The sequence below is a fragment of the Trichomycterus rosablanca genome, chromosome 3 (assembly GCF_030014385.1).
Source record: "Trichomycterus rosablanca isolate fTriRos1 chromosome 3, fTriRos1.hap1, whole genome shotgun sequence".
NCBI classification, from domain to species: Eukaryota; Metazoa; Chordata; class Actinopteri; order Siluriformes; family Trichomycteridae; genus Trichomycterus; species Trichomycterus rosablanca.
Window position 1 is genome coordinate 10,472,919 of NC_085990.1, and position 24,529 is coordinate 10,497,447.

Sequence of the window (24,529 nt, forward strand, 5' to 3'; positions counted from 1 at the left end):
GGGGGGCAGTAAAACCCAGGTGTGTCGTAGTGGGGGGCAAAGTGGGATAGAGTCACCAGGGCCCTAAATCGGGGGAGGTGCCCCAGAGGGCACAATGAGAAAAGAGACGTAGAAATAGAGCACCCGATGTGGATCGGAGGGGGGCGTGTCGGAGGAATACGGGACCGAGCGCAGGTTCACCAAGGGGAGGAGGGCGTGGCGGAAGATGCGTGTGGCAAATGCGACTGAGCGCTGGTTCACCAAGAGCGGCCGCGGTTCGAAGGGGGCCCACGGTCACTTCTTGTGCATAAGGCCCAGAATTTGGTGCTACGCCCCTGCTTGGGGGGGCAAAGACACAATTTGGGGGGGCAATGCCCCCCTCAGCCCCCCCCTAGCGCCGGCCCTGAGTCCCAGGCATCTAGATCTTCTTTGAACACAACTGGTCAAACCATGATTTTAAGACCTTGATTTGTGCTCAGGAGCAAAATCATGCTGAAAGAGAAATATTTTATATATATGTTATAAACCTGTTAGCAATGGATATGGCAGAACCAACTAAAGTCAATTATTTGGAGGGGTGTCCACATACTTTTGGCCATATAGTGTCCCACTATCTCTTAAAAAAAAACTGTTTAGGCAACCATTCATGAACACAAAGACTATTCACAGCCACATTTCTGTTTCTAATTTTATGACTTTTACTGCTTTTACTGAAAACCTTGTTTGTGCTTTCAAAATAGACCTTTTAAAGTGGCACTTAAAGTTACCCCACAACCAGAAGGGGTTCAGCATAAGTGTTATAGGCCATTTTATAGGCCATTGTTATAAACCATTGCTCATGATAGGAAATATAAAGCTTTCAGTCATTGCAATGGGCTCTTATCATTAGAGCCACGTAAAGACATGATTATTTTAGTCAGCCTGACAAAAAGACAAGCTTTTTGTCTTCAGAAGAGCTCAGCTGTGCTTCAACTACTTATGAGCAAGAGCAGAACTGCTATTTGTGTCTGTCCAAATTGAAATGAAATCTCCATCCAAAAGCTGGACACCTGTCCTGCTGTCCACCTGGTATTATTTGTGCATGTTCATATAGCAACGTTTCATTAATGCTGACGTCTTAAAAATGGGGAATAAAATAATGATCACTTTTTTTACATAACCAAAAGTATGTGGACACCTTTTCTATCTAGTGTTATCCTAATACAAATAAGTAGCTTCCTATGGAGTGCAGCGGTGCTGCTTAGCTTGCCGCATCGCTTCTGTATGTAGTGAGCACCGTGCACTTTTGCTGTGTTGGGCTTGCGATTTTTGCACTTGCCGCAGTGCTCAAAGTTCACCTGATTGATCATTGGCCCAGTTTGCTGCTGACCTTTTTAAAGCGCCTCCAATGAGACGAACTGTTTGATATGACGTAATATGAACAATGCTTAACGTTAACAAAGCTTAACGTGACTTACTGTACTAAAACAACAACCGAGGAATTCTGTTAGTGAAGAGAACTTGTGAGCAGTAATAATTAAGAATAAAAAGCAGTAATAATTAAGAGTGGTTTAGTGTTCCTGTGTCGTTCTTTTAAAACAATAAACCACATTAAGCTTTTTCTTTAAGTTCTGGACTTTCTAGGAAAAGCAGATTCTCACAATTTTGGAACACCTCGAGCTGTAACACGTGAAGCAGTCAGAAAGAGTGGATTTGATGGTTTTTCCACACAAATGCAGATTCGTCTCATATTCGCACTTTGATGAAGCCATGCGCTGAGCAAAGCGTCAGTTTGCGCCGAGGCTCAGGTGCAACGCCTCTCAAGTGAATGTGTCCGTACTTTGTATTCTTCGGTTTGGGCTGGGCAAAGTTGCTGTTGCAGTGAAGTGATACCTCATCCAACCTTCCTTCCTTCAAACAATAAAGTGGCTAGTCAGGCTGGTGGCACCACAACTTGACACTCAGGTTTTAGCTGTGGTGGGCTACCATATTAGACTGCTTTACCACATGAGTGCCCCTGTGTCCAGTGTTTTTATGTGGTACCAGACCCATTAAGATATAGCGTAATGTTAGTAATATAAATAAATAAACAGATGCTAAGTGCAGTTACCCTGAACTCAAAAACCTTATGATTTTACTTGACTCTTGGATTTTGGTTTTGATTATATAGATATAGTAGGTATAGATGGTATTTTGCATTAAGTTCCACAGCTCCACAGGGTTGAACCAACAACAACTGATGTTTGCTCCTTTGATAGTTGGTAGGAAGCTTCATGCATTCATGCTAACACTAATCAACACTGACAGACTTTATTAATGGACAGCTGGAGACAACATGGTTCACTGGCCTCTCCTGGCTCAGAGGTGATATTAACTGTTACACAGATTCAGCTTCATTTACTGATCATTTCCTTTTCTCTTATGGTCTTTTCTATACTTAGGCCTGGAGTACTGAAGGACCTGAAAACGATGGGGTCGGTCTCACTGTTCATTTTCTTTGTCACCCTGCTCGTGCTGGCCAGACAGGTGGGTTCATTTCTGAATGTCTTCTAAACTAGAGGTAGATGTTTGACAATTATTTAGTATTGTTGGAGTTGGTTTTCTGGCTTGAACTTGATTCTGAAGTACAGTCTCAATATAGTAGCAATAAAAATTAAGGTCAGGACTTATTTAGCCGTTTTGTGTCATTTTCCTGTTGGAGCACCTGATTGTGGGCAACATTTAGCCTTCTGGCTAATGATTTAAAACAGTCCTGAGGAAACACTGAGGAGAAATTCTTTATTCTGTATTATTTTCATCTCTTTCTGCCTTGTATCGGTTACACTGGCAGCAAAACATCCCAAAACATATCACTACCACCATCATGCTTGACAGTAGGTACAGTGTTGTTGGGTTCAAATGAATTAACATTTTTAATGATTGAATTTAGGTGTATAACCCATGCTTATTTCTTCTACATAGTCACAATTAACTTTTTAATGGCATCAGCAAAATGTTTTTGGTTGAGCATGTAGCCATTGATGCACCGCTGCTTTCACATCATCACATGAAAATCTTCTTCACCTTAAAGCTTCTTTGAGCGTCCAGAAAGGTGGAAATCGGATGACGCTAAATCCAGACTATAAGCTCTCTCTCAGTCTCTCAGACACGACCAGTTACTACTCCTTCTGCCCTTACCGTTTCCAACCAAAATATAAAAGTGGGGAGACTTTTTGAAGATCCCTCATATATAAAACACATATCTTTATACCCTTGTATATACATATAACACATGCTTTCGCCTTAGTGGTAACAGTTTGGGAAGGGCTCTGTCCTGTTTGAGCATAACTGTGCCCCATTGAATTGGACATGGAGGTATTCCAGTGGCCTGCAGAAGAGCCCTGAGCTCAGACCCAATTAGCATGCTTAAGATTAATTTGAACATTGATTGCAAGCCAATACCTGACAACTGCCGCTAGGGCAGAACCAAAACCAAAAGGTCACTGGTTTAAGCCTTACCACTGCCAGGCTGTCACTATTGGGCTCTTGAGCAAGGCCCTTAACCCTCAATTGCTTAGATAATATACTGTCACAGTACTGAAAGTCGCTTTGGATAATAGCGTCTACTAAATGCCACCAATTTACTGTACTTTTCTGATGGCATTCTAGCAAACTGAGCAAACAGCACCATTAAGTATAAAAAGACAAGGCTTCACACATTACAAGTGGGTCAAGATTAATGTGTTGCATGTAGAATGCAAAACAGCACTGATGATCTGTAATAGGTTCTGTAGTAGGTGCTAAACATAGACCTGATCTGTAGTAGGTGCTAAACATAGAAAGCACCCCATTTATCAAACCCCTGATCCAGTGATCCAGGGCCTGCTTTACTATTAAACTGTCATAAAGCAGCAAGAGACTCCCATTGATCTTATCCTTCTGTTCCTCTTTCTACAAGATTATGTATGACAGTTGTTTTCAGGTTAAGCGAAAATAAAGATCCACACCTCTGGAAACTTAGAAGGTCTTCAGCTAAAATTAATAGCATGCTCTTGCAGTGTTGAAATTGTATTATTTGCTCTCATTTACTGTAACTAATTAATAAAAAATTCATTTATTAAAGTGTCTTTTAAGTTATTTTTATCCATGTCATTGTGGGTACGGTTCCACCATGAAACACTGGGAGCAAGGCAAGAATACCCTGGACAGGACACTAATCCATTACAGCCAATCCCCTCAGATATAGCCAATCATATCGGTGTAAACGTCTGGCCAGCTGATAGCAATTCAAAGATTTAAACCCACATCTCAGTCATAGTGGCTAGCATAATAAACCTCTGCACCAGCCGAGCAATTTAGGTTTATTGTCAGTTTTGAAAAATAGGACACAATCTGATTTGTGCTGTAGAACATTCTACAATTTCATAACTTTGTGACCATCCATCCTGATTTCTCATAACTGATCATCCGCTGACATCTCGGTGCTCATATGAATAAATAAAAACCCAAATTGCTACTGTATGCTGAGAGAAAAAATGTCGAGAGTCAGATGCAATCCAGAACCCATAAAAAATTACAAGCTGTTGGAACATATCAGTCAAGTAAGCGTTATATCAGCATAAGCATAGCGGCTTCTGCTCCATCACTTACGTTCCAGGAGCTTCTAACCAGAGATGTTCACAAGTCACAAAATACGAGTCTGAGTCGAGTCACGAGTCTTTAGGCTAGAGTCCGAGTCGAGTCACGAGTCAGTATAATATACACAAAACATATATTGCAAGTGTAGCATAGAAATAAACAAATAATATGTAAGTTCAGATAAAAAACAACAACAGATTAGCAACTGTATTTTGCTGTTTTACTTCGTGCCTTTACTTTCCTAGGTACCAGTTAAAAGCTTAAACTGCTTCATCCAGTATAAAACTAACTTGATCACGGTGGTGTACAACGTCCAGTACAGAAATCGCTTCCCCATAATGTTTGTTTTTTTGCAGATAGAGCAAATATATGCACGTCAAATATACAAACACAAGTCAGAACAACATAGGGACACGTCGTCACGTTATTATTACTTTTTCAACACTTGTGCTTGATTTACACTGTCTATATATGAAATATACACGTTAGCATGTGCACACGCTTGCGCGTTTATTTCCGGTTGAACTGAAAAGAAATGTTGATTTCGGAAAATTAAAATACAACCCGTTTGTTCCATTGAAAAACGAATAACGCCCCATTTTCCCATTTTTAATACTGTTTTCTTGTTTTTACTTTGGGGTTTGAAGTGAAAAACGAATGACCAAAGGTACACGGACCGACTCTTAGAGTATTAGTTATTTTAAACTACTGAAAACAAAATAAGAATTCCTCCACAGACAGTTCACAAAGAAAAGCTGTCATTTTGATCCAAAGATTTAGAAGATCTCAGCTTGTCAAATTCGATGCCCTTTTCCATCAATCTCTCAGTCCCAATATAGTTACTTTAACTCTGTAAGGAAACGCAAGCTGCAGGTTTCTAGTGTAAGAGCAGCTGAATGGAATCAGTTCATCCTGTTCTGTTCTGTTGCATTATCCTCTCAGACATTTCATAAGAATGGTGATGAGAATCAAGCATTCAGTGCTGGCAGGAAATATTTTCACTTTCTCTCTGTGGAATTACTGTGTTGTTTGATCAGTTAGCTCTGTGACCTCCAGTCTCTTCACCTCTGTGTCCTCCTGTAACAGACTGAATATTACTGTAGGTTGGACTTCCTGTGGAAGAACAAGTTCAGGAAGGAGTGCGAGGAGATCGAGACCATGGAAAACCTCAACCGGGTTCTGCTGGAAAACGTCTTGCCTGCTCACGTGGCTGAACACTTCCTAGCACGAAACTGGAAGAATGAGGTGGGAGCACTGGAGTTTACATACACACGGGACTGCAACAGTGATTTCTGCAACTGTTCTTTTTCTGTGACTAATTCATGGAATATTGACTTGTTAATGCTACAATTACTGATTTTTTTTTTATCCAGCGACAACTAGGACATTTAATTTATGGATAAATACAACTTGTTGTCCCAATATTACTGTATCATAACCCACTTATTACCAACTTGTTAAAATTAGTAAAAAAAATTTTAAATAACTTTTTTTTTTTTTTAATAACTTATTAGGAACTAAAAAATTTGCATTTTTTAAAATTTATTAATTAATGTTATTAATTAATTTTATTTATTTATTATTAGATATAATTATTTTTATTAATTATTTTTACTATTTTATTATAAACTTATTATTATAAACAGCTACAGTTACTAACTTATTATTCATTGAATATTTAAAAGGTGCAAATAATTTTAAATATAAACAATTTGTAACTTTTATTTATTTTATTTTAGAATTTTATTATCAATGTGTTACGGCTACAATTACTAATTCATTATTAACTAACTCAAAAATTGACATTTCTTTTATGGATAAATACATCTTGTTATTCCAATATTACTGTATTCTTACTCACTTATTACCAACTTGTTACCACTCAGGTTAATTAAAATATTTAAAATAACTTTTTTCTAGGAACTAAAAAATTAGCATTTTTATGGTAAGTGCTCCTTTTAATTCATGAATTAATTTTATTAATTTATTTATTAATTATTAGTTATAATTAATTGTATTAATTATTTTATTGTTTTATTATTAAACTTGTTATAAACAGCTACAATTACTAACTTATTCATTAAATATTTAAAATGTGCAAATAATTTTAGATAAAAATAATTTGTAACTTTTATTTATTTTATCATTTTATTATCAACGTGTTGCAGCTACAATTACTAATTTATTATTAACTAAACTAAAAATTGACATTTAATTTATGGATAAATACAACTTGTTACTCTTGTATTACCATATTAATACCCACTTATTACCGATCTATTATGTAAAATGCTACCAAAAATTATTTGTCGAAAAGAAATTTATAAGCTGAGCTTGTTTATAATTTTATTACTGTTTTTTTAATGATTGTGGTGACTTTTCTGTGCCCATGTAGTTTATATAGTCTGTACCCATGTAGTGTTCTGTGTGCCATGCTAGTTTAACTGCATGCATTAAGGTCTATAAAGATCTGTACAGAGCTGAAAAAACTATCATGTTAACCTGCAAATGTTGGGAGAAAGTTTTTCTTTTAAGGCAGCTCTCTATCTCGCTGTTATGGGCTACAATTATTTTCTTGTTACAGTAAGCAGAACAGTTTGCACAGTCACCCCTAAGTGTTACAGCTGCCTGTCTGAGATGAAGCTAGAAACATGACACTAAGAGCTTCACTTAGTGCAGGAAACTTAAACTCTGGAACTGGAAACTCTGGTGGACATAGTTTGAGATACATTGTTTGAGATCAGCTGGTACTGATCTCATTTTTTAATCCACTCAGTCAGAATGCTTCCACACTGTTTAGAATCACAAGTGATTTAATGACATCACTTAATGACGCACTTACTTGCATCAGACAGCAAGCATCACAGAGATGAGATAAACTTACAATGGCTCAAGGGAAGAAATCAAGCTTTATGATGAACACAATATCTTACCAATGCTAATCAGGCTAGAGTCATGTCAAACTCAAAGCCTCTGCTCCGTTATGTGTTTGATACAGGATCTATATCACCAATCGTACGACCTGGTCTGTGTGATGTTCGCCTCAATCCCAGACTTCAAAGAGTTTTACACCGAGTCAGACGTGAACAAAGAGGGGCTTGAATGTCTCAGGCTGCTCAACGAAATCATTGCTGACTTTGATGAAGTGGGTTTGTTTCCGTCTTTGCTTGTATGATGTTTAACCTCAGTGCGCTGAAATATTAAATTAATAATAATAATAATAGAAACATTTAAAAATCCTTGATTCTGAAGCTTAGTTTCTTTCAGCATAGTCTGGACAAATTGTTAGCATACCTTGAAAAATTCTAATCTGAAATAATTCTTGGCTGAAGGGCAAATATTTCCCATTTCACAAGGATTCAAATTTAGCAAAGAGAACACATGAAGAAATCACCATATACACTGATCAGGCATAACATTATGACCACCTTTCTAATATTGAGTTGGTCCCCCTTTTGCTGCCCCATATGCAACAAACTGTGATGCATTGTGTATTCTGACACCTTTCTATCAGAACCAGCATTAACTTCTTCAGCAATTTGAGCTACAGTAGCTCGTCTGTTGGATCAGACCACACAGGTCAGCTTTCGCTCCCCACGTGCATTAATGAGCCTTGGCCGCCCAAGACCCTGTTGCCGGTTTACCACTGTTCCTTCCTTGGGCCACTATTGATAGATACTGACCACTGCAGACCGGGAACACCCCACAAGAGCTGCAGTTTTGGAGATGCTCTGACCCAGTCGTCTAGCCATCACAATTTGGCTCTTGTCAAACTCGCTCAAATCCTGATGCTTGTCCATTTTTCCTGCTTCTAACACATCAACTCTGAGGATAAAATGTTCACTTGCTGCCTAATATATCCCACCCACTAACAGGTGCCGTGATGAAGAGATAATCAGTGTTATTCACCTGTCTGTGGTCATAATGTTATGCCTGGTCGGTGTATTATCCTTGTTGCTAAATCAATGCAGACTAATAAGCGTAACTGTGTAACAAACACCAGGACATAAGTAATAGTCAACAATGTTGTCAAAGTATGTGTTTCCGGGGAACATGACAATATGGATTGATGTGGGACACCATATGGCACTCCATACCCATGTTAAACACTATTATGTTTGGCACGCTAGCAGCGGTAATCCTAACATGATTTTTCTAAGCAAATTAGAAAACACTGCACGGCCAGATGTATGTCGACACCCAAGGAGGACGGGTCCCTTCTAAGTCTGGTTTCTCTCAAGGTTTCTTCCTGTAATTTAAAGAGAGTTTGTTCATGCCACTGTCGTTTGTTGGTTCTGGATGTTGTAAAGTTGCATTGAGACAGTGAGAGTGTGTATACAAAGAAATTTGACTTGGCTTGACTTGACCTCAACTCTTTTCCCCCCTTCATCAATCCTGACAGGTATTCTTTTGGCATCTGTCAAACCCAGATTAGTCTGCATTGCACATGGTGATCTTACTCTTGTAAAAGTGCTTAAGGATGGAATTCAGTTTGAAACCTGATATAAAGTGTTTTAACATAGTTTATGACTTTAATGCACTTCAGTACTGATCCCATGTAACCTATTGCTGTGTGTTTGGACTGTTGATTCTCCTAGACAGAGATAGTATGATTTTTTTTTTGTATGCATGTATTAGTTATGAGTGTCACCAACAAAGCCAAATCTAGTTAGTGTGTCTATACATATTTGGTCATGAGTTGTTATTATTGTAAATTATCAGCATATATGTCAAAGTCAGCATTATTTTTTTAAATTACATGTTAAAAACAATATGTGCCTAGAATGGAACCTTGTGGGACACAATGTTATTTTATTTCATGTTTTTTCCCCATACTTGTAATAATTAGTGCATAATAATAAAAATAGCAGCTGTGGAGCTCATAAAGTGGGTTATAATAAAATAGTGCTTATATATTCCTGTTATCTGTGCAGTTGCTTTCCAAACCCAAGTTCAGTGGAGTTGAGAAGATTAAGACCATTGGCAGCACCTACATGGCAGCCACTGGGCTAAATGCTACACCAGAACACATACAGGTAACACATTCACATAACATTACATAAACATTAATATATGAATGTTTTGGAGCAGGTGCTCCTTTTTTGCACAGCAGTCTTTAAGTTCATGGTAATAAAAGGTTTTTCAAAACATGTTTGTCTTTACCTCTTTCTACAGGCATTTAAAGTGGGTGTGAACAAATTGGGGCAAATATTGCACAACCAAATTTTTTAATTGGGGAAAAAAGGACATTTTTAAGATAAAATTAAGAATTTGGGGGACAGAGTGGGGACTAAACCAGATTTACTCTTGACATTTACACCTGTCATTTCACATTGGCATATTAAAATCAAGCTTTAATAGGCTTGTGGAAATAACAGGCATTTCTTTTTATTTATAAAATACCAGATACCAGATTGCATCCAAGGAGAAAACGTTGCTGTACACGCCTCTTCCGACACGTGCACAGCCCTCCTCTTCTTGCCCCTGCGTTCTGCACAGGCGTCTCTTCCCCCAATCAGGGTCCTTACACATATAAAGATCCCACCTACACACCGTCCGGCCCCCACCCTGCAGATACGGTGGCCAATTAGTATCTGCTGCAGGCACTGCCAATTGTTCCCACCAGATGGCGCCCAGCCGACCGGTGGCAACGCCGAGTTTCAAACCAGGGAGTTCAGAATCTTGTGCTAGCGGAATATCCTGCTGCGCTACCTGGGCGCCCCATAATTTCAAAACATTTATAAAAACGGTTTAAAAGAGAAATACAAGTGTAAAGCTCCACCTGATCCACCTGACTGAAGTTGGGGTTTTAGTGGCTGCTTGAGACGTTTAAGGTGTTTATAATTTATCTGCTGTTTAATATTTCAGGAGCATGACAGGCAGTACATGCACATTGGTACCATGGTGGAGTTTGCCTTTGCGTTAGTCGGGAAGCTCGACGTCATCAACAAGCATTCATTCAACGACTTCAAGCTACGAGTCGGTATGTATCGTGCTGAAAAGTGCATAACATGACACGATCACGACAACTCTAAATGTGTCAGTACTGAAGAAACGTTAGTGATATTCATGCTGCAGTTAAACAAATGTGGGTCTTGTGGAGGGGGGGTAAACATTTTAATGTCTAAAAATATATAATCAGACAACAAACAAAACAGCCAGAGACAAGGTGGCATGAGATAAAAGGCATTCAACGAAGAGGCATTGGAGAAAAGACATCAGGTAAACAACCTTGGACAACGAGGCATCAGGAATAGGTGGACTTAAATAAAAGACATTGGGCCAAACAGACAAAACGTTTGCTTGATACCTTTAATCCAGGGTTGCCTTGTTTTATGGTTTTTGTTCATGGTTGCCTCATCTCATGACTATTTCTCTGATACTTTCTCTTTTTTAACATTTCATCCACCCCCTTTGTTTGACAACTATGTGTATGAATGTATCTTATCTCATGCCTAGGTTAATGCTACTAGCCTTAATTTTCTCACTGCCCCCTCAAGCGCAACGCAAGCAAAGGGTATGAATCCAGCTTCCCCAGGTGCGAATCCAGCTTAGGGTGAAACTAAAGTAACACAAGCAGGGCTGGCGCTATGGGGGTGCTGGGGTGGGCATTGCCCCCCAGATTTTCTCACTGCCCCCCCAAGCAACACAGTCCAGAACCGGGGCTGATGCTGAATATCTGTATATCAGTTGGCCGACTGGCAATGAGTGCGGTGTCGAACTACAGCCAATGAGAACGTGAGATACTGGGTAAGCGGAAACCCGGGAGAGGAGTTGTAAAAAATATTTATTAACCTCCAACTCAATACAGAACAATCCATTGTGTTTGTGTAGCCCAATCCACGCCTACACTCAGATTCATTTATTTTTTTCTCTTTGATTTTACGCTGCACATCAGCTCAGAAACAACTTTGATCACTCGCTACTTGTTGACGTGCATTTCTGGACGTGGTATCGTTAAACACCTGGTCACTTCTCACTTGTGTTTTCGTGACAAAACGTACTTTGGGAGACCAGACAGACTCATCTGCGATTCCTCCTGTGTGTAATCCCATATCGCCGATCAGTCGTGTAGTGTGTAATCCCCTATCGCCGATCAGTCGTGTAGTGTGTAATCCCCTATCGCCGATCAGTCGTGTAGTGTGTAATCCCCTATCGCCGATCAGTCGTGTAGTGTGAAAACCACAATGACTGAAAAGACTCCCGAGTGCAAGAGATCCAGTCATGTAGTGTGAACTGTACAGCCATCTGAACAACTTGAAAGTCGTTTAGTGTGAACTTGGCATAAGCATACCTTACCCGAGGAGTTTTCATTTAAGGACACTCCACCTAATCGCTTTGTCTGAATCCAGTTTGCCTGAGGATGAACTGTGTGAAGTTTGTCTGTAGAAGTTTTCTCTCATCACTGATGTCCAGTTATGTGCTGCCTTAGGCTGCCTTTTTTATTTACGGTCTGATGCCGTTTTGTCTGAGAACTGATGAACTGATGCTGAGGTTGATTATTTGTAAATTTCTCAAAACCTATTGTACTATTTCCAACTTTTCTTTAAAAACAAAGCAAATTGGAATAAGATCAACTTTAATTCCACTGATGTAGCAGATAAATAAAGCACTTTAATATTTATATTGATTCTGTGTGTTGTGGGATGAGCCCTCTGGCAGGAATCCCTGCGCAAGCTTACAATTTCCTCCAATTAAACTGAGTAGCTGTACGATGGCTGTACACTCATAGACTTCAAGCACAACCTGCTGCCTGGAGGATTCGAGAAAATCTGGTTTGATCATCCGTCCCTACTATTTAGCAACACAGCGGCATTTTCAGACTATGTTTTTTATAGCCATGCTTGTCTTTATTGATTAGTTAGTCTGGTCTAATGCAGGCCGGAGCATGTTGTGCAGGAGTAAATCAATTAGACTAATGCAGCAGTGTTTAATTCAGCTGAAGCACTGTGTCATTTTAGTTAGCTGGGTAAAATAATTAGCTTGGCTGTGTTAAATACCAGACCATGGGAGCATTAAATTAATTTAATTAAGACCGTTCAGATAAGCCCGTAGTGGATCTGTTCCCACTGGAAACAGTAAACTGAAGGGGTTTTTTGCATTTTGTGAAAGGGGAGGAACATGCATGTCTATTTTACTGTTTATTTTATGCTTCTGTTGCATATGTCCAGTGTAATAAAATACATTGTGTACAGTGTTAGTGGGCATCTGCACTGGAGGAATACAAACTAAAAGAGATGAAAGGGGTTGAATCCCCATCATCTGTATGTACACCGATCAGCCATAACATTAAAACCATCTCTTTGTTTCTACACTCACTGTCCATTTTATCAGCTCCACTTACCATATAGAAGCACTTTGTAGTTCTACAATTACTGACTGTAGTCCATCTGTTTCTATACATACCTTTTTTTAGCCTGCTTTCACCCTGTTCTTCAATGGTTAGGGACCACTACAGAGCAGGTATTATTTAGGTGGTGGATCATTCTCAGCACTGCAGTGACAATGACATGGTGGTTGTGTGTTAGTGTGTGTTGTGCTGGTATGAGTGGATCAGATAAAGCAGCCACTCTATTAGACTCTATTAGGATGCTCGGAGCCCACGGGTCGCTGTTGGCTGGATATTTTTGGTTGGTGGACTATTCTCAGTCCAGCAGTGACAGTGAGGTGTTTAAAAACTCCATCAACATTGCTGTGTCTTATCCACTCATACCAGCACAGCACACACTAACACACCACCACCATGTCAGTGTCACTGCAGTGCTAAGAATGATCCACCACCTAAATAATACCTGCTCTGTAGTGGTCCTGACCATTGAAAAACAGAGTAAAAGGAGGTTAAAACAGTATGTAGAGAAACAGATGGACTACAGTAAGTAATTGTAGAACTACAAAGTACCGATACAACCCTCAATACAACCGATACAACTGCCGACTGAGGAACCTCGCATCTGACACACGCCCCCTCAGACACATGTGCAGTACCGACCTCCTCTTTTCATCTGCACAAGGCGAGTTCATTTGCGGATCAGCTTTGTGCACGGAGAGCCACACCCTGATCAGCATTATTCCCCAACTCTGTGCAGGCGCCATCAATCAGCCAGCAGAGGTCATAATTGCACCAGTTATGAGGAGCCCTGGTCCGGCTTGTCCCACCCTATGAACAACAGCCAATTGTATTCGAAATCTCAGCTCTGGTGTGCTAGCGTGTTTTACCTCTGTGCCACGTGAGTGGCCCCATCTATATATTTTTCAACTCTACAGTCAGTTGCAGAAATCATTAAAAGCCCAAAACTGCAGTGAAATCCATGTCCCATAGATGGTCTATGTAAACTTTTGTATTATTATGAGTGTTGGTACTGATACTGTGCGTCTGTCTGGATGTAGGTATAAATCATGGCCCGGTGATTGCTGGTGTGATTGGAGCTCAGAAGCCTCAGTACGACATCTGGGGAAACACGGTGAATGTAGCAAGCCGAATGGACAGCACCGGAGTGCTTGGAAAAATACAGGTCAGCTCCAGTCTTTAATAACCATCTATGACATCCTGAAGTGGATGTTCATTAAACAAAATGATCAGAAATATAAAAGCAACAAACAATATATAGTTAAATGTATGTGGACACCAGAACATGAGCTTGTTACATTCTATTCCAAAACTATGTGCATCAATATGAAGGTCAAGGCTCTGTTCAATTTTAAATGGGTTGTCCAACAAGCCCATGGTTGGATGTCGACATAGTGTATAATGTAAATTTGCTTCTTATTTTTCTTTGTGCATAGGTGACGGAGGAGACGAGTCGCGTTTTGCTGACGCTCGGCTACACGTGCTCGTGCAGAGGAATAATCAACGTGAAGGGTAAAGGGGAACTGAAGACCTACTTTGTCCACACAGAGATGAGCCGCTCACTTTCACAAGGGAATGTAATGCCGCTACCCGATGAACCCCATAAGATCGATTAAGAACCAGAAACAGCAGCGATGCTTGTAAATAATCTTGCCTTGTCCTTTAGATGCATGAGATCTTGGATGTTTATCAAGCGAAAATTATTCGGCAGTATCATAAGCAGGGTTTGTGCACAGGGTACGACGCCTAAGTACAGTAGCAATTTTTTTGTAAGAAAACCAAATACAGGCCAAAAAAGTGTTTTGACGTTTTAATGCCGTCAATTTTTTTTCTTCTTTTTTGTATAAAAACTTCATTAAACTTTGTATGTAACTTTGCTTCCATGCTAATTTCTTTTATTTTAAGGGTTTAATGCACTATAAATGCAACTGAAAGAATGCAAAGCAACAAAGCAACACTACAGGCTTCTCCTATGTGTACAGGTCTGAAGAAGCAGTGCTTCTGGCTTAGAGGTTGATGTACTGGACTATTCAGGCCCTGAACGAAGCCCTCAAAACCTTGATTAATTGCATCGTATTTGGTCACAATTGCAAGTTAATTTAAATGACAGGTACGGTAGTTACTCATTACAAAAGGTTCATCAGTTCACAAGGTTATATCAAACACAGTCATGGACAATTTAGTTTTTCCAATTCACCTCACTTGCATGTCTTTTGAATGTGGGAGGAAACCGGAGCTCCCGAAGGAAACCCAAGCAGACACAGAGAGAACATGCAAACTCCACACAGAAAGGATCCAGACCGCTCCACCTGGCAATCGAACCCAGGACCTTCTTGCTGTGAGCCAACAGTGCTACCCACTGAGCGTTCCAAAAGCCAAATCCAGCCGAATCAGCCACTGTTGTGGTTTTGGAAGCAGTGTCCAGGTTCTCTTTGACCCTACAGATTTAATGGCATAATTATTTGTGCTGGGGTAAATTCCTTCCTAGATTAAAAATAGGGGAAACTGCAAACATAATATAGGTCACCACTTTGATGAATTGAGCTTACTGATGGGAGCTTAAGTCATACCCATTGCTAACAGATGTATAAAAAGCTTGGAGAAGCTTGTTTCTGTTTCAGCATGACTTTACCCAGTGCACAAAGCAAGGTCTATAAAGACAGGTTTGATTAGTTTGGTGTAAAGGAACTTAAAATGTCACAGTAAAAAAGTAAGCCACAAACTGAAGGAAGGGTAACTAACTACAGTATATTAATGCTGAAGGTTAAGAATAGTACGTGCAATAAACTCATTGTCAGGTGTCCACATAGTTTTGGCTATATAGCACATCTCATTCTTGGTTATCTTACATTTCTGATTAAGTCCAGAACTTTTGACCGCTCTGTAGTTGATTATATTCAAGTCAAGTCAAATTTACTTGTATAGCGCTTTTTACAATACAGATAGTCTCAATACAACTTTACAGCATCCAGGACCAACAGACCAAAAACCCCTGTTGAGCAAGCCGTGGGCAACGGTAGCCAGGAAAAACTCCCTTAAAATTACAGGAACAAACCTTGAGAGGGACCAGACTCAGCAAGGACCTGTCCTCCTTGGGTGGCCTTGAAAATAATTTGAATGAATATGATTTACACAAATCATACATACACAATTAAATTAAACTAAAAGTTATAATTAGCAGAAAGAATAAACAAGCAATATGAGTTCTTCATTATTCAGTCCAGTCTGTGATAAAGTCAAGTGAGTGAGTTCTGCACATTTTTGGTGCAAACACACCAGGTTACCATCACATCTAGCAGGAGCAGCATTATGATTTGACAGCAGTTTTTACTTTACTTACAGCACAATAAGGTGCAGTGCTAGTAAACTGAAGGATAGGGAAGGATGGGTGCAGGATTATAAAGATTGCAGAATTATAAAGACGCTCTTTGCACTCTTTTCTCACCTTCTGCCCTCAGTGTGATGAGCTCAGTCAGTGAAAGTTACACAATGTTTTGAATCTTTAAGCAGAGACCTGTGAGGCTCTTGGTGGTTACCGCTGGATGTAATTCAGAACGAGTACAGATCTGGAAGAGAGTGGATGAATAATTTTTGGGAGAACATCTGTGCGGTGCAGTTGAGGCACCTGGGTTTGTTAGCAGGAGATTTTGCACACCTGATCGTCAGCTGGCTTGCTAATTAAACAGGCTTAGCCGTGCCCTTTTACTGCTCATGTTCGCTTTCAACAAGAACCATGCCAGCTGCTGCTGGGACTTGAAACCTACAGTGGTTCTGCTGTGAACCTGCTGAAAGATTTAGCACAGAGGTGTACCAGTGAATTTGTGGAAGTGGTGATTTCAAGGTGTAAGAATGAGTACCAAAATACAATCTGCAGAGGATTTTTAAAGTACACAGCAAAATGTTAGAAAGTGAAACATCTTGGTTATGGGTTAGGTCCTATCTAATTCACAGTCGTGAAATGAGCCTTTTCTGTGTAATATGCAATTTGCTGTGAAATTCAAAATTTTGGTTTTGTGTTTAGCAATTTAAAATTTTTCGGGTTAATTTGCACTATGAGGTGGTCCTTGCAATCCTACGGCAATTCAGTTAGCAATCACTTAGTCAAAACGTCCAAGATGTCGAAGTCTGAAGCAGCTAAAAACACGACTCAGATAACTGAGTTTTGAAAACTCCCAACCAATTTTGTGGATGCAGAGGGAGGTGTGTCAAAACACGGACGAGTATTTTCGGATTTGAGACGGAGCCTTGCGTCGTTGCTGGATGTTCTAGGTTTATATCCAACTATTAAGGTAGGCTGTGCTGTATATTGTAGCTTCTATTTATTCTATCATTTAATTTATGAGTGTAATTTAATGACTGCAGTGAAATGTGACACTTTTCTTAAAAAATCTGTCAAATCTGTGATTTTTGAAAAACGAGGTCTGTGAAATTAAGCAGACGACAAGGGCTGTCATTTATTTACTATTTTGCCTAATTTTGTCATATTCAATTCCTCACATGGCACAGCTGTCCTGTACATTTTGCTAGTGGCTGGTCAAGTGTTTACCCACATATGATTGGCAATGTCTGGGAAGTGGGGGAGTGGCAGAATTCTTCAATAGTGTGTTTTCCTGTGAAACTGAACCAACGCAACCCTGACCAGGTTAAAACCAGGACAATTAAATTCTCAAATTCATTTGCTGCCACCATTACAAGCACTACCCACATGGCCACAGGATAGCACAGGGTTTACCAAACCCTGGGTTGCGACACTTGGGTGGCACATGAACTTGTACACAAATGCCCTTTTGATACATCTTGTAAACCACAATAGGACCAGATTGCCACCATTTATATTAATTAAGTATATTTCTTTTTTTGTTTTGTTCTGATGCATTGTTTGTGTTGCCTGGGTCGAGGTAAAAACAGCAGATGCCACTGCTGCAGCTGAACTGCTGAAGTGATTACTTTTTTGTCTCTTGTGTCCGTAGAGCACCATTTAATTTTCATGTTTTTTCACTGCTGAACTTGGTCAGGGTCAAGTATCGGTGCACTCTTACTGCCGGTCCCAAGCAGGGATAAATAGAAGAGGTTGCATGAGGAAGATCATTTGGTGGGTGTGGATGAGACACTGTAGCTGGAAGAAAGCAATAATATACACATATTATGGGTACTCAGTTTGATTTTGCTGATTATATTTTAATGAATTTTAAGTGTTATTAAGTTTTATAGAGGAAACAAGAACAGGTAAAATCATTCACAGTAAAACCTTCACAATCACAATCAAACTCGTGCCTCAGTAAGGTAATAGATAGCATATAAGTGTATTATTTAACATCACACAGTAGAGCTACTCCTCGTAAGATCCAGTACTCGGGGGGTTGAGTGGTCCGCAGGTCCACAGCTGCTATATAGTTCAGATCGGTCCTCACGGGTTTCTTATAGATGGGACAGGAGTAGAGACGAGGGTCCTTTACACCTGGAAATCAAATACAACAGCACAATGTTAATAACTAACATAAAGCGTTGATCCTGAACCCTGACCTCAACCTCACTGAACAGCTTTGGAATGAAGTGGAAGTTGGGCAGTTGTATCCTAGTGGTTAAGGTACTGGACTAGTAACCGAAAGGTCGCTGGTTCAAGCCTCACCACTGCCAGGTTGCAACTGTTGGGCCCTTGAGCAAGGCCCTTAACCCTCAATTGCTTAGACAATATACTGTCACAGTACTGTAAGTCACTTTGGATAAATGCCAAAAATGTAAATATAAATATAGATGGAACACCAATTGAGGTTTTTCTGACCAAGCCACGCAAATGCTCTTTTGACTGAACTGGCACAAATTCCCACAGACATACTTCAAAGTCTTGTAAGAAGCCTTCTCAGAAGCATGGCTGTTGTTCTAGCTGAAAAGATCACAGAGAGGTCACTATTTTAATACCATTTGTTTTTAAATAGGGTGTCCAACAAATTCATATTCGGATGTCCATATACTTTTGACAAATGTGTAAAACAGAGCAGTATTATACAGTAACTATTTCCAAAATACACATGTGCAATATGAATCCTCTCTCTCTTACCGTTGTTCTCAGCGAACATCCTGAGAACAGGCATCATCTCGAACAGGACTTTGGGTTTGGAGTCGACCAGTCTGCAGTTCCTGCGGTCCCAGCTGGCACCGTCCAGATACAGCCCGTACACGTACACTCCTTCATGTGGAGGAGCCGTGATATCGTCCTTCATCCACCTGGTCACTTCATTACACAGAACCATGCGGTCCAGTGCCCAGCCTTTATTGGCTCGAGTGATTTCCTGCGTGATTAGATCAACCGGAGGGAAACATTGTGAAACGTGGTGCCTTTGTGTAGCAGAACCGTGCTATTAGATTTGAATGGTAGAAAACAAGCATATTAACACCTGGTCCAACTAATTATGACTTTATAGTTTATGTTTTTGAGTTTGCTTTATTTTTAATTTAATACATTAAATAAAACTGTATTAAAGGTGTAACAGTATAATGTTTATAATTCTTTATACAATACAGTGTGCATTATGAATCAAACACAGCTACTACGGTTCATTAATTTCAGATTAATTATGTATTGTCTTTTCCCTCTTTTTTCACTCAGTCCAGTAGTGGACAATTGGAGCTTGATCTATCTTGACTGAGAAGGCAGACGCTTCTTTTTTTTCTATTTATTTATGCATTTTCACCCCATTTTTCCTCCAGTTTTAGCGTAGTCAATTTGTCTTCCGCTGCTGAGGATCCCTGATTGCATTTGAGGAGGGTATATTTCCTGCTCAAGCCTCCTCCGACCTGCACACAGTCCTTAGCAGACCCCTTCTTAGCGGACCCCTTCACCCATGCACTCTGCACAGACGCCTTTATCAGGGTAATCAGGGTCCTTACACATCATTAAAAGACCCCACCCACATAGTCCGGTCATCCCTGCTGCAGGCACTGCCAATTATGCCCGCTAGATGGCACCCAGCCGACCGGTGGCAACGCCGATTTTCGAACCGAGGAGTTTCGAACCGAGGAGTTCAGAATCTCTGTGCTGGTGTGCTAGCGGAATATCCCGCTTCTTTTTTAACTGCCAGGTGCAATAACACGTGCATGGGGCCACATTTACCAGTCAGCAGGGGCCACACAGGGGCCACAGAGGAACTCTATTCAGCCATTGTCTAACCCCCCACGATGCACATCTTGGGGGTATAGAACAATATTTCTCTAGTGCACATGTGTGTGTATGTGCATACTTGTCTCATAGCAGTAAGGAAGCCCTGTGGATTGAAGAAACCCGTCATCCAGAAGCAGTTGGGCCGTCCCTCAAAGATCCATGCATGAAACTGCCGATTTCGTTCCAAGAGTTCTGTAAACCAGAAACCCAGAGTACTGGAGGCCCATGAGGCCTAACACACACACAAACAAATACACACACACATACAAACAAACACACACATTAGTGGTTTATAGCACATCAGTGGAAATCTGCTGAGTTAAATATACATGCAGAAACTTAAGAATTTGTTGGTCTGTTTTCAGCTTTATGATATTTCTTTCTAATTCTCTGTTTATTGTGACTGGAACTAATGCCTTCTCTGTGCCCATATAATAGGGTGATTTAAAATATCATAGAGCACCGATGTCCTACTAGAGTCTGGAGAAAAAGTCACTTTATGCTAAGAGAAAATCTGTCTGGATGGTCAGACATACCCCAGAACCACTAAAAAATGCTATTATGAATGAAGAGCCTACAGGAGCATAGGTGTCACTGTCCACTGTCAAGCAAGCTTTAAAGGCTGCGGTGTAACGTAGGAAAGGTCCATGTGATTTGCAACAATTTTCAAAGTTTAAGGTCTTAACTTGAGGTTTTCTTGCTCTGAATTCTCTAAAACTGTGGTGATATAAAGCTTGCTTGACTGTGGACAGTGACACATCAGTAACAGTGGAATTGTAACCTAAGCCAGGTATTACTCATCAATATTTAGAACTCATTATTACAACCATGTGTAACTGGACGTAACTGGAGGTTTGGAAATTCTACTGGAACAAATACAAAGTTATGCTGGACATCATCATGGACACTAATGGTTGACGTCCAACAGTGACTCCTTACCTTTTCCCAGCGGGCGGGGACCCGGGCGTCGTACATGCAGTCGAGGGCGTCACGGAGAATCTCACTCATAACAATGGTGCCATCGATGGCCAGTCTGAGTTCAGTGAGAGTGTTCCTCACCAGCACCAACACTCGCTGCATTCGCTCAATCTCCTGCCTCAGGAAAATGTTCATGGGCTGCAAGGGACCCATCTTCATCAACCTCTCTTTCACCTAACACACACACACACCCAATCAAATAAAAGAGAAGACCATCCACAATCGTTGTGAGGCAACAGTTGAAGGTAACAGTTTACATACGTTTGTAAGAGGTGTACAATACATTTGTGCAACTGCTATTAATTCTGTCATTAATTAGATGCTGCTAACACATGGCTGAAAACGTTCACAGTCAAGTATGTAAACTGTCACTGTGTACGGTTCTCTGTGTTTCTGGAGGCACTCGAATGATCTGAGCTGAGTGTTAATAATGAGAGGAAATGTACCTGGTGCCCTGGTCACTGCTTTTATGTAGAAAAGAAATGCTAATTAGAGAGAAATAGCGGGTGCAATTATTGCCCACGGTGCCTATAGTTATGCATAAAAACATAACTACAGGTCATGCTCTGTTCATGAGGTAGTCTGGAGGTCACATTAACCGTGAGTATTTTTTACACAAAGAATTGCTAATTTTTCTACTGCTTTTTTGAAATGATTTTAAACATGGTAGAATTATCTAAAAATAACTAATCACATCTCAGGCCATTAGTAAATTTAATCTAATGCTTTTCATGGCGATTTTTAAACCTCAAAGCTTTGCAACAACTAGCTAAAGGCTGAAGATCCCAGAGTGTTGACTTTCATGTACGTTCCAGCACAATCATCTGACCTAAACCACATCCAGCATCTATGGGGGCACTTGAAGACACAAAGCCGAGCATGAGCATTCACTTATGTAAGGAAAAAAGTGTGCCATGCAAAGGTGTGCAGATGGTAGACAGTGGGACAGTGGTAGCCTAGTGGGTAGAGTTTTGGGCTAAGATTGGCAGTTCATATCCAGGCTCTGCTATGCGGCCACTGTTGGGTGGGTCCTTGAGCAAGGCCCTTAACCCTGTCTGCTCCAGGGGCGCCGTACGATGGCTTCCAAACAAGCTGGGATGCGCGAAGAAAGAATTTCATTGTACTGTACATCTGTATATGTATATATGACAAATAAAGTATATCTTCTTCTTCTTCAGATGTTTATCAATATGATGGGCAAGCTGTAGCCTAGTGGTTAAGGTACTGGACTAGTAATTGGTAGAAAGTCGCTGTTTCAAGCCCCACCACTGCCAGGTTGCTGCTGTCGGGTCCTTGAGCAAGGCCCTTAACCCTCAACTGCTCAGACTGTAAACTGTAACTGTAATGTAAGTCGCTTTGGATAAAGGTGTCTGCTAAATGCTGAAAATGTAAATGTAAATGATGTGCACTGTCTATAAGGGGATAGAGAGTGGGGGACAAAGTGTCATTATCAAGGCTCCAGGGCCTTGATAATAAGGCCATTTGCAGTAGGGTACTGTTTTTATAGTGGGAGGTTTTGGTCAGGATAGACCTCAGCCTCCTGCCAGAATAGAGTGATTAAAAGAGTGTATAATCTTTCATGCTGGCCTCAGTGTTCTGAAGGCGTGTAGATCCTGGAGAGATGAGAGATCACTGCTACTCTACATATTTCAGTGATACTAACCTCAAAGGGCACATAATCTGGAGGAAGTTTCTCCAGCATGTCATTGGCCAGTCGGGCCACCACGGCCTCCCTCGTCTCTCCACCTCCACCGGAGCTGTCTTTGGGCTGGATGCTCAGGATGGTGTCCAGCACACCCTGAGCTAGTTTGCTCTGGTACGTGATGTCGGCATTGGGATGCAAACCAAATACCTCCGGGGTGTCGTAGGCTGGAAGACCCTGCAGGAAGAGAAACAAGAATATTTTGGTTTTTTTTATTATCATCAACGACTTTATCCTGGTCAGGATCATGATGGGTCAGGTTCCAGCTGGAAACACTGGGGGCAAGGCAGGACTACGTTGGGAAGGGCTTCAGCCAGCTTTACCAGATGTAGCCAATCATGTCTGTGTAGACGCCCAGCTGACCGACAGAAAATCTGGGATCTGGGTTCAAATTGTAATTTTAATTGTAATAAAACAGCAAAGCTTTCTGGGAAATCATCTTCTCGTGTTTCTTTCATACACAAAGTTTTGGGATTTTACTAATTCCTTTTTTGTGACTAAATTATTGAAAAACATACTTTCATATTTTTGTGGGCTTATGACACAAACCTTCAAGATAAAAAAAAAATTACATACATCATTTCTTCATTGTGAATAAAATTAGATTTATTATACCAGTCCATCATAGGGCATCCAACATTCACCTGTTCACCTACCGCAGGTTCAGTTTAGAAAATGTAATTAGAACACACTGCAGTACCCAGAGGAAACCCATGTGGAGACATTAAGAACATGCAAAGCACCTCAAAAATAATGACTCAAAGCACAGTTAGAATTCAGAACCTCGGGAACCATGCTGTGTAGCACCTGTTCTACCAATTACAGCTCAATCCTGCTCCTTAAAAATAATAAGAATAGTAAAACTTTTACAAATGGTGAATGAGTTTGCTCAGCAGTCTTTTATTTAGCTTTAACTGTAAAACTAAATAAAACGTCAGATTTCATGGCTCATCCAGTCTTGTTTTGCCCTCACCATTTTTTATCTGCGTATAAATGTCTGTTAACAAGAGTGTGTGTGTGTGTGTGTGTGTATGTGCATGGGCAAAGCAAAGATGTGCGTGTTTTGGTGGTAATAAGCTCAGTGTTTGTGATAAACCTAAAAATGGCTGTGTTTTAGCATCCCCCCACTTCCCTATTACAATAACATCAAAGTGATTTAAAGGTTGCTCTTGGTTCCCTACATCACACACACACAGAGTGTGTAATGTAAAACAAGAATGAACTCAGTGTACTGGTCTAATGGTGACGCACACCACAGCAACACAAGCATTTTCATTTTTTCACAAAAAGTTTGAGCTAAAAAAGTGGTATCAGTTTGAATATGTGAGATTATCAGCAGAGGGTTGAGGGCTAAAGTGCAGTAGGTTCACTCGGTGGGATAAAGTGCAGTAGGTACACCGGGTGAAATAAAGAGCAATAGGTACACTCGGTGGAATATAGTGCAGTAGGTACACTGGGTGAAATAGAGAGCAGTAGGTACACTGGATGGGATATGTTATGTTATGCCATCGGTATGTTACCATATATTGTGTACCTTTGCTTATATGTACATACATACATTGGTCACTGAATACTGTACATACATACATGCACACGTCCATACATTTTCGATATATTGCCTGTGTATAATCTTATAGTTTGTATATTTTTGCATTGTCTGTAACTTGTACATTGCTTGTATACTGTATTTATACTAGAGAGATACCATCAGCCGGAACCAAATTCCTTGTGTGTATCCACATACTTGGCCAATAAATCTGATTCTGAT

The 24,529-nt window shown here is 40.3% G+C and overlaps 2 protein-coding genes across 2 annotated transcripts in view; one reads left to right on the forward strand and one right to left on the reverse strand.

Annotated features, from left to right (window-relative positions):
• Positions 1-14,799, forward strand: part of adcy2a (adenylate cyclase 2a) — a 146,303-nt gene extending 131,504 nt beyond the window's left edge. The window contains exons 19-25 of the mRNA XM_062991822.1: positions 2,400-2,484; positions 5,662-5,820; positions 7,574-7,720; positions 9,510-9,611; positions 10,444-10,558; positions 13,963-14,087; positions 14,359-14,799. Coding sequence (XP_062847892.1) covers positions 2,400-2,484; positions 5,662-5,820; positions 7,574-7,720; positions 9,510-9,611; positions 10,444-10,558; positions 13,963-14,087; positions 14,359-14,538 — 913 coding nt within the window. The 3' untranslated portion in view covers positions 14,539-14,799. The remainder of the gene's footprint in view (positions 1-2,399; positions 2,485-5,661; positions 5,821-7,573; positions 7,721-9,509; positions 9,612-10,443; positions 10,559-13,962; positions 14,088-14,358) is intronic.
• A 3,294-nt stretch (positions 14,800-18,093) lies between these two features.
• Positions 18,094-24,529, reverse strand: part of dnah5 (dynein, axonemal, heavy chain 5) — a 112,541-nt gene continuing 106,105 nt past the window's right edge. The window contains exons 75-79 of the mRNA XM_062992632.1: positions 22,723-22,938; positions 21,021-21,233; positions 20,161-20,313; positions 18,981-19,212; positions 18,094-18,380 (exon numbers count right to left, since the gene is read on the reverse strand). Of these exons, the coding sequence (XP_062848702.1) occupies positions 18,229-18,380; positions 18,981-19,212; positions 20,161-20,313; positions 21,021-21,233; positions 22,723-22,938 (966 nt within the window). The 3' untranslated portion in view covers positions 18,094-18,228. The remainder of the gene's footprint in view (positions 18,381-18,980; positions 19,213-20,160; positions 20,314-21,020; positions 21,234-22,722; positions 22,939-24,529) is intronic.